General features: G+C 43.9%; 1 protein-coding gene across 1 annotated transcript in view; it reads left to right on the top strand.

Moving 5' to 3' along the window:
* LOC144259302 (sodium- and chloride-dependent betaine transporter-like) overlaps positions 1-8696 on the top strand; it is a 39001-nt gene extending 30305 nt beyond the window's left edge. The window contains exon 14 of the mRNA XM_077807510.1: positions 8535-8696. Within this exon, the coding sequence (XP_077663636.1) occupies positions 8535-8696 (162 nt within the window). The remainder of the gene's footprint in view (positions 1-8534) is intronic.
* Positions 8697-10758: the final 2062 nt, after the last annotated feature.

Genomic DNA, 10758 nt, shown 5'->3' on the forward strand with positions numbered 1-10758 from the left:
AAGACTGTGAGTGCTTCCCATTGGTTTGTGTGAAATGAATAGATGGTCTCCATCCAGTACAATAAAACCTCAGAGTTATGAACCCTTGGGAATGGAGGTTGTTCGTAATTCTGAAATGTTCGTAACTCTGAACAAAACATTGTGGTGGTTTTTTCAAAAGATTACAACTGAGCATTGACTAAATACAACTTTGAAAGTTTACTATGCAGAAGAAGAATGCTGCTTTCCCTTTATTTTTTTAGTAGTTTACGTTTAACACAGAACTGTACTGTATTTGGGTTTTGGGTTTTTTTGTCTCTGCTGCTGCCTGGTTGTGTACTTCCAGTTCCAAATGAGGTGTGTGGCTGATGGGTCAGTTCATAACTCTGATGTTTGTAATTCTGAGGTTCTACTGTACTAGTACGAAACCATCTTGGCAACTGGCCCTAATTGAACCTCTTGTTGACAGGCTTAGAAGAGAGGCCATGGATGAATAGAGGTGTGGGGAGTAAAGTACCCTCCTGCTCCCAGAGGTGGTCACTGTGGATCACATTTGAGACACATGAGTGGGACAGCGGGGATGAAGATAGCCCTTCTGCTGCCTGTCCTTAATCTGTGGCGCTGTCAGTACCGCAGTTTTCATGATGGTGAATGTCATTCAAACAATTCAGTGCATAACATTTCTTTAAAGGGATAGACATAGAGGAGGGTCTGGTTCACTGAGGCCTTGCACTGTATTCACTGGTTACATCTGTGTAAAGTGAGCATAAGTCAGAATGGGAGCAATTTGCACTAGTGTAAAATGATGACACGAGATGTGGGGAAAAGGAGAATCTGGCCCGAAGTGTTTGGAAGTGCTTCAAAAAGAATATAGTGAATCAATGGGGTGACCAAGTTGAAATGTCTCCTAACAGCTACATCTCCTCTCTAGGCATGTGACCATATCTGTCAGTTCTTTCCAATGCATCCCTTTTCCTGTCAGCTCTTTGGTTCTCTAGCTGAGTGTTGTAATGTGATGAGAATGAAAGGAGCTGTGTAAGAGAAGGCTCTCTTGCCAATATCATCTGAGACCATGAAAAGACAGGGAAGAGGCCAGTGTAGATGAATGGAGGGATTGGGAAGGGGTGCAGAGAGAAACCAGAATTGTGCATTTGGCTGGAAAAAGTCCATAGAGAGTTTTAAAAAGAAAGAGGAACATTTTGGACCGGATGCTGGAGAAAGTGGGGAAGCAGCAGGGTCATTTGACGTTGAGGCTGAAGGTGATGTGGTCAGGCTCCATGGGACATAGGTACTTTAATTTGGTATGGAGGAGAAGGAACATGGCACGCTGGGGGAGGAGGTGGAGAAGAGGTGGGGGAGGAGGGAGCTTGGCTGCCGGTGGGTGCGGGACAGAGGCGGGGGGGGCGGAGAAGAGCTGGCGGGGCCTTGGACTGCAGCTCAAGCAGAGTGGGCCAGGCCGTGGCCCCTTTGGAGCCTGGGCCCAGCGGCATGGCACCATTGAAAACCCGGTACTGTTTGGTAGCTGCCAGTTTATAGGAGTCCAAATCTTGAAGCCCTTACTCACGGTGACTTCATTGGAAGATTTGCCTGTATAAGGAGTTATGGGTCCATGATCAATGGGCGATACACAAAACAATGGTCAGGATCGCCTCCCACCTCCTATGGTAAAACTCACAAGGTGGGGCTCAGAGGACATCTCAGTGAGGACCTCCTTGGCTAAGTCCTCCTCTGATCATTCAGTCTGGGTGGCCTGGCGTTTGCCTACTACAGAATGGCCTGCAGCGGCTGTCTCTACACTGGGAAGGTTCTCATGAATTTGCTCAGTTCCCAGGGGACCAACAAGCACTCTGGCCTTCCTGGAGGGGTCCAGATCCACAGTTCTATGTGCAACTGATATGCATGACTATGGTGGTGCAAGGCAACCATAATGCTGACTTAACCGGCTCATGGAGGATTCCCCCAGTGTGGCACAGAGCTGTCATAGTAGCATCTATCTCTGCCCCTCCCACTCCCTGGTGCAGAGAATGTCGATGGAAAAGGGAGTTTGACTGAGGCAACTCTATAATCCGTCAATCCCTGGCTCCCAGAAAGGCCTCCTGAGGACACAGGCTTCTGGGCTTAATTTCCACTGGAGATCAGCTGGCCCCAGGATCAGGGGGAGTGAAGGTGGCATAGAGCACGCTCCTGAGCTGTGCCAAGTGCAAGTCCTGGACCAGACTCTGGCTCTTTACCTCTGATCTCCCCCTTACTCCTTACCAGTGTCTCCCCTGGCCAAGGCTGCCCCAGATAATTCTTCACAAGGTATATTACCTAACCCTGCCCTAGCTTGCAATCTCTCCAGGGTCAGTATGGGCAGGACATATGACTTGTTCCCAGTCTATACAAAGCTGCCTTTTCCCTGCCCAATCGCCTCTTCTTCCATCACAGGGATCCTGAGCCTGTGGAGAGCCTTATGCAAGGTTCTAAGATGTGCATGTGTCAGGGGAATGGGGCCATGGAGACGGCCACCCCCTATTCCAAAGTCCATACACACTGGGTTATTTCCTTGTGTAGACCAGAGGAACCACAATCTCTCCCCCTGTTTGTCCCAGTTTGAATGACAGCTCAGGCTGATGGAAACGTAAATGAATTGGGGAGGATGGAATGTAACTCCGGGGAGCTGGGGGGAGTTATTCAAATCTCGCTACATGAGATGAGTGGAGAGGAGAACCCTGCAGTACTATTGCATCAGGGAAAAAACTGGGCTCACAATGTCCTTTCCAGCTCTGTCACCTCAGGGAAGGTGAATCTGTGCCCATGAGGCTCTTATTTACTGGCTAGGAACTGTAACTTAATTAGAAGTGACAGGCTGTGTGGCAGTGCTGATTAGTGCCCACCTCAAGTGCCTAATGAGTTACAAGGCAAAGCCCTATTCAGAGGAGAAGGGGGGAAAAGCCTTGAGCAAATGGGGAAGGGAGGAAGGCAGAGAAGACAGTCAAGGAATGCAGCCTCCTGGATTGGAAAGAGCACTGGGAGACCTGCCTTCCAGTATTGACTACATCTGTGTTCTTAGGCAAGTGCCTTGGCTTTACTGGCCCTCTCTGCACAGGGGTGCTTTTATCTGCTGAACCAGCTTTATGCAGTTGGAAAGGCCCTTAACGCCTGGGCCTAGTCTACGCTGATTTTATAGCAGTATAGCTATTTCGGTTAGGGTTGTTATACTGGTACAACCCTTAATGTGAATGCAGTTATATTGGTATAAAGGTGCCTTTTGTGGGTATACCTTGATCCCCTTCCCACACGGAAATAAGCTAGACTGTATAAGCACTTTTATACTCGTGTAACTGTTCTTGGCTTTTAGCTTTAACACCTGAGCCAAGTGGCAAAGGAGGCAAGCCATTTTCCACACTGCCTTCTGTCCAGAGCAAGATATTTGACTCAATCATGTGTAGTCTCCATGATGGCAACATTATTTTCAGTCATCCTGCAATAAGTCATTCATTGTCCTACATGCCTTCTTTCCCCCCCCAGAAAGAATCCAATTTAAGACATACCTTGTGCTTCTGCCATGGGGTAGCTTGATGGTATGGCCAAACCACCACAGCGGTCTCTGTCTGATCACAAAGGTCCTGGTGGATTCTCCATCACTGATAATTTTTAATTCAAGATTGGATGTTTTTCTAAAATATAAATTCTAGGAAGTTCTATGGCCTGTGTTATACAGGAGGTCAGACTAGATGGTCATAATGGTCCCTTCTGGCCTTAGCATCCATGAATCACTGAGTCCTCAGTCTGCTGACCCATGCAATGCAATACTTCCACATTGGTTACATGATCTTTCTAGTGAGTTCCTTAGATTATTTTTAAGCAATGTTTGTGGAGTGCTTTCAGCATCCTCTTGTGTACTTCTGCAATCTGCCATGTTTCTGGGTGCACAATAGAATTGTACAATCTCATTTTTGTGTGTAGATGTGTCTTACTCTTCCAGATGTTGGACACATGGGAAAATGATCCACTGGCTTTGCAGATTGTTGCCTTCACATCTGTAGTGAGATGGCCATTAGCAGATATTGTACTTCCAAAATAGATTAGGTCATTAACTCTTCTTCTCCATCAATCACACATCTGCCTGCATCTTCATGCAGCTGATGAAGTGAGCTGTAGCTCACGAAAGCTTATGCTCAAATAAATTGGTTAATCTGTAAGGTGCCACAAGTACTCCTTTTCTTTTTGCGAATACAGACGAACACGGCTGCTACTCTGACATCTGCCTGTGTTGGTGGCATTCTCGCCTATCTCCATGATTTTGGTCTTCTGCATACAGATATGAAGTCCCACTTTGGCTGCTTCTGCTTTTAGGTTCATAAAGAGTCTTTTCATTCTATCCCAGTTGGTATCCAGCATGACTATATTGTCTGCAAAATCTAAGTCTTGCAGCCTATTTCTTGCCTAAACAATACCAGTGTTCTCGTCAGTAGCTGTTAGTCTTATCATCACAAAGTCTATGACAATACAGAAGACAATTGGGGAAAATATGCAACCTGGCCTTAATATGCAGTATTAATATGCAACCTGTCAGTAACACTCTTAAACCATTCTGTCTCTCTACTTTCAGTCCTGATGCAGCCTCGTCATACAAAGCTTTTATCAAATTAACAGTCTTTGCTGGAATTTCATAGTGTCTCAAGATCTTCCAGAGGGCTTCTCTGTGCATGCTATCAAATACTTTCATAAAATCAAGGATGTTAAAAAGTATCATCTTCTGGTATTCTAAGCCTTTCGTAATGAGTCTTCTCAAGGTGAAAATCTGTTCCAAACATGACCTACCAGATTGAAATCCAACCTGTTCTTCCCTGAGTACTTTATCAATAGCAGTTTTCATCTTATTCAAAATGATAATACAAAACACTTTCCCAGGTACAGCTAGGAGTGTCACCCTTCTCTACTTATCGCAAATAAGCTGTTCTACCTTTTCAGGGATTTTGCAGATAACACCTCTTCTCCAATTTTTGGACGGGTGTCCTTTCTCCAGACCATTCTGCATCTGATGAAGTGGGTTCTAACCCACGAAAGCTTATGCCCAAATAAATTTGTTAGTCTCTAAGGTGCCACAAGGACTCCTCATTATTTTTTCTCTCCTATGTGCCTCCTCAGTGTCTCTTGCATTATTTTCCATCCATTCTCTATGATCTCTTCTGGCTAATCTTCCTTGTCTCTTGTCCGCATATTCTTGTTGCAGAATAGTTCTTTTACTGCTGTCTCATTGTTAATTTCTCTTCTTTAATTCTTTCCTCTGTTCAACTAGCTTCCATGTATTTAGTTGGAGCCATTCTTCTTTCTTAGATAGTCTCATCCCGCATGGTAGTCCTGGATGCATCCTCACTTGCTTCTTTGAAAAACTGCCATTGTTTTTCTGTGTCATCCATCTGTGTCTTTAACTCTTCAAATCTATTGCTAAATTGCATCTTGAAATGTGCCTTCACTGTTGGATATACTAACTTTCTAGTATCATACATACCTTCTGCCTTGAATGGTGCTACTTTCTTTGGTTTCATTTTGATTGTCCCAATAACAAGATGGTGGTCACTTCTGATACTAGCACCCATATACAGCCTGGTGTCCAACTATGATCTCTAGCACCTACTAAAGGAACCATGATCAAACTGTTTCTGGGTGAAGCCATCATTTCATCTCCACATCAGTTTTTCTTTCCTTGTGTGAAAATGCATAGATTGAATGCACAGAATTAAAAAAAAATTTCCATTATCAGTCCTGTTCTAATATGCCATGTCTGCCCATAACACGCTCAGATCCAGTATTATCATCACCAACCTGTGTATTTAGATCTCCCATAGAGATAACAATATCTTATTTCTTGATCTTGCCAAGGATGCTCTGCAACCTTTCACAGAAACAATCTTTGCTTTGTTCATCGCAATCATTTGTTAGGTGCATAACACTGAACAAGTGTGACTTTTGCTTGGTTTGTCATAAAGCGAGCGGCCAGTATTCTTGAATATGCAGGTACCCATTCCTTCCGTGCTGTAGAAGCTTCCTTGCTAAACTTAACCTTCCCAATGTTTATCATCTCTTCAGTCATGCTTTCCAATGATAATTAGATAGGTCCAGTCCACCTCATCTCAGTTAGTCCAGGTATACTTAGGCCAAAGATTTTCATTTCCCTGATAACTTGTGTCAGTCTACTTGTGCTCCGAAGTGATCTAACATTCCAGCTCCCAATTCTTGACTTAGTTTTAGCTGTGAAGATACCCCATTTCAGATTAAAAACTCCCTTGCAGATTTGATTCTCCAGCATCAGAATGTCAGCCGGATTTGCTGGTTGATCAGTACTATTTTGTCTTACATCCAGCACATCATGGTTCTCCACAGTTGATATGTGTATTTGCAAATCTGTGACAGATTCATCTTGTCTTCAGGCTGTTTCTGTAACAGAGAGCATTTTTTGTGAGGACCAGTGGACTGATTTTAGTTTGGCTCATACCCTTTCACCTTTCTGTCTTGGATGACCCTACCAGGAGTTCTGCACCTGCCAGCATAGCTCTCGGGGTACCTGGAGCACACAAACATATGCACCACATCAAGGTGCAATCCCTGTGGAAACTATAACTGTCCTCACACTTGAGGGGTGGTTATTGCATTAACGAGACCGATATAATTAAAGTGGTAAAACTTGTGTATAGACAAGACTTCAGCTACCTAGTCTACAACACAACCAGCTTACACATGAAAGATGTTAAACTGTCTGATATTAAAGGTAGATGGGGCCTTTGTGCCTTAACTTCCCCAGATGTAAAATGGGAATGATACTTACCCCCCTTTAGTAAGCATTTTGAGATCTACAGCCAAAAAGTTCCTGTAGGTGCCAAGTATTTTATTATGATGCATTAGTGCTAATTAATGATGTGCTCAGGTGACTGATTTAGTCAAGTACAGATGAGGGATTTTTTGTTTACCTCTCACTTTATATAATGTCAGATATAACTTCCATGGACTTTTTAACTGCATCTTTATAAAGAAGCTTCCAAGGACATGGTTTGGAAATGCAGGAAGGGGTTTGTGATTAAAACTGAGCATATTCTGTCAACCTCCTTTCCCACACCTCCCAATAAAAGAGAGAAAGAAAAATCCTCTATGAATATTTGTTCCAATTTTGAATCGGAGTCTACCTGACTGTGTTTGTGCCCCTCTTTAATTCACTGCCTATGAATATTTTAAGAAATGAATGTACTGGCAGCAGAGCTCCAAGGAACAGCATACTCTATTTAAAGTGAATATTGCAGTATATTCATGGAAAGCAAATTTCTAATTGGTAATTGTGACTATTCACACCAGCAAGCTGACCCCCAGAGTTCCACTGGGCCAATCAGGGAACACATTGTTACATTATGTGTCCAGTTAAAAACAGCTCAAAACATGGAATCACAAACAAGCTACAGGCCAAGAACTATGCCAGAAATTACTGGATGAATATTTTTGAATAAATTAGAGAAAATAACAATCTGTTGGCAGGCAATTCACAAACAGAGAGAGCATCAAAATTAGTTACATAAATGAGTTAATTGCTCAGCCCTGTTTGTGATATGGTCTGTAAGTATGTGATCAGATGAGTGGTGTGTGCTGAGCCAGTCAGTCTGAGTAGAAAGATACATGTAGCTATGAATATCAGTATCTGTTAGAGAAATGTTTTGATGCTCAATGAGTCTGTGGAAACCACTGAGAAACACTTCTTTGTGGTAGTGCCAGGGAGTTCAGGGTCTCAGGAGGGTATAGGGTGTGAGACAAATGCTAGAAACATGGACTGGGGGAGATCAATAACTAAAAGCATAACCTTTATGGAACTGCTCTGTGGGTAGGTGTGTGCAGTGGGATGATATTACCTAGTGTCTTCTGTCCAATTATCGCAAAGCATGGCACAGCCTCTAATGAAAGCCTCCCAGGACCCCTGAAAGGAGGGTAGTATTAGTAACCCTGTTTTACAGTTGATGACATGGTTACAAAGAGTGGAAGATGTTGATTTTCTATTGATTTGAACTGGATCTTTGACTGAGCAGCACTTCTTTATTATCAGCCCTCAGAATTGGATGATTTCAGAGGAGCCACAACTCCCACTGCAGTCAGCGTAAGGTGTGACTACTCAGCACCACAGAAAAATTAAGTCATAAGGCGCTTGTCTGAGGCCACTGAAGATGTGAGACAGAACCAGGAATAGAACCCTTGTGTACTGATTCCCATTCCTGTGCCTTAAACAGAAGACCGTCCCTCCTCCCATAAATACACCTCTAGTGCACCTTGTGATACATGTCCCAAAATGTAAACAAAGAGCAACATTGTAAGCCTGGAGGTTGAATAATCATAGATGAGAAATGGCTAAAGATCAGAAAAGTTGTGTGTGTTTGTGAGAGAGAGAGAAGATGGAGGAGAGGAATGGAAAGTGGAGAGGATTAGCTCTCTAAAATGCCTTTGCCCACAGCAATTACTGTGGATTGCTATTGGGTGTCAGTTTGTTTACCAGTTTAATTAACAGAGATTCCCTCTGTCTGCCTGTCTCTCTGCAGAGGCTAAAGCAACTCACTTCCCCAGCGGAGGACTTGCCTCAGCCAAAGAAGCACCGGGCTAGTGTGTCTGAACCATGGGAGAGCCCCAAAGCAGAATACAGGATCTCATCCCCGTCAGCCAAGGAAGTGCTCATAACCACAGAGAAGGAAGCCCACTTGTAAAGAATATGGGAAAGGATTTCGCCTTTGCATTCTGGAGTGATTCCCCCTCTCATTCCTGAGATGGCTTCTCTTCACACCTGGGACAATGTACTCTTCATTTCTCCCCTTCACACCTGAGACAGAGCCATCCTAGTCAGTGATTCTGGGACATCCTTCACCCTCCCCAAGTTTATCAGGTAGTTAACTACACAGACTTGGGATGGCAGTTCTTTTGACACCCCTAGGACAGCTCTCTCCTTTTGCACCTGGGAAAGAGCAATGTGGCTTCACCAGAGGCGCTTTAGAGCCCTGACACTAAAAAAAGGAACAGTAGATATAAAATAATGGGGAAAAGAAATTGCAAGCAGTAGAGAGGTTCAGAAGTAAAGTCAGGAAGGCAAAGGCCCAAAATGAGGGGGCGTGAGCAAAAGGAACAAGTAAAATGGTTTATAAGTACATGAAAAGCAGGAGGCTGACATAGGAAAGTGCGCCGGTAAGTCACCTACATACCAGGGAGAGAGAGAGCCAATCACATACTAAAGAGGCTGCAGTGCTGAGTAGGTATTTGGCTTCAGCTGTCACTCAAAGGGTGAGTGACAGGATACTTAACATAATCATAGTTAATGAGGAAAGGGAGAGACCACAAGCCAGACTCAGGATGGAACAGGCTGAAGGATATCTGGGTAACTCGTGCTAATTCAAATTGAAATGGGCTGGTGAAATTCATACTAAAGAGTGTGAGGCTAGCAGAGAGCTGACAATTCTTTTGGGGAGAGCCTGGAGTGCAGGGGAGGTCCCACAATACTGGTCGAGAGTAAACATAGCACATAGGGGCCAAAAGGGGCTCCAGGAATTACACACGAGAAGGTTTAAACTGCATTACCTGCAGCTGGCTAGAAGAATGAATAGAAGCCTGATTCCCTGCTACACTGCACTTTGTGGCATCATTTACACTAGGGCAAGTGATACCACATCAGAATGACAGCCTTTTACACCACTTTGCCCTGGTGTAAATGACTGCACAAAGTACAATCAGGCTCAAAACCTGAGCGCTTCCAGGCAAATACATGATAAATAGTAAGGCGACAAATAGCCAAGATGAATTAATCAGAAAAAAGTAATACCAAAGTATCTTAATCTCTTTCTTTGACAAGATAATGCCCGAAGGGAATGCAGGGGACTGGAGGTATTTCAACTTCAATAAGGCATTTGATACAGTTTCACATGACCGTCTCCTATGGATACTGTGAATTCAAACGGAACAGCTATAAACTGAAATGCCAAAAACTACATAGTTGTATATCAAGGCTGCACAGCTAAAATCACAGGAAAAGCTGAAGCTAAGGGCCCATCAGCCACATTACTTCAGCTCCATGGCATGAATATTGGTATATAGACCGTGTGACATAATAGCCTATTAAACTGAAGCACACACTTAACCGGAAAAAGAAGAGCAAATACTACACACTGTGGGACTGGTTCTCCATTGCACTGCACTTTGTGAATATGTCTACACTGCAGCTGGGAGCGAGGCTCACAGCCCAAGGGGAGAGACCTCATGCTGGTGGGGCTGAAGCTAGTGCGCTAAAAATAGCAGTGTGGACATTGCTGTACTGGCGGAGGCTCAGGCTTAGCCAGCCAACCTTGGATCCTATTTCATTCCTGCCCAAGCTTGGCTGGCTAGCCTGAGTCTCTGCCTGTGCATTTACATCCACACTGCTATTTTTAATGCTCTAGTGTGAGGTCTGTCTGGGAGGTTCACTCCCAGCAACCACGTAGACATAACCTGTGTAGTCATCGACACCTGTGCTGAATGGGCGTAAAACACAAACACTGATGAATGTGAGGAGAAAATCCATGCCTCTTGTGTGCAATGCAGTTGCATTTATATTGCTGTTGGGGCCTTAGCTTTTGCTTTTCTTGTGAATGTCACTGTGCAGCCTTATTGCTGAATTAGCAGAGTTTTTTGTGTTTAGTTTCCTTTCTTTTAAAAAAGAAAGAAAGATTGATTGCTGGTGCAAGTAACATTTAAATGGCCCCAGTTAAGTGTCAACATTCACACTTCATAGAGATGAGTGGTTGG

Source organism: Eretmochelys imbricata, chromosome 1, assembly GCF_965152235.1.
Source record: "Eretmochelys imbricata isolate rEreImb1 chromosome 1, rEreImb1.hap1, whole genome shotgun sequence".
Lineage (NCBI taxonomy): Eukaryota > Metazoa > Chordata > Testudines > Cheloniidae > Eretmochelys > Eretmochelys imbricata.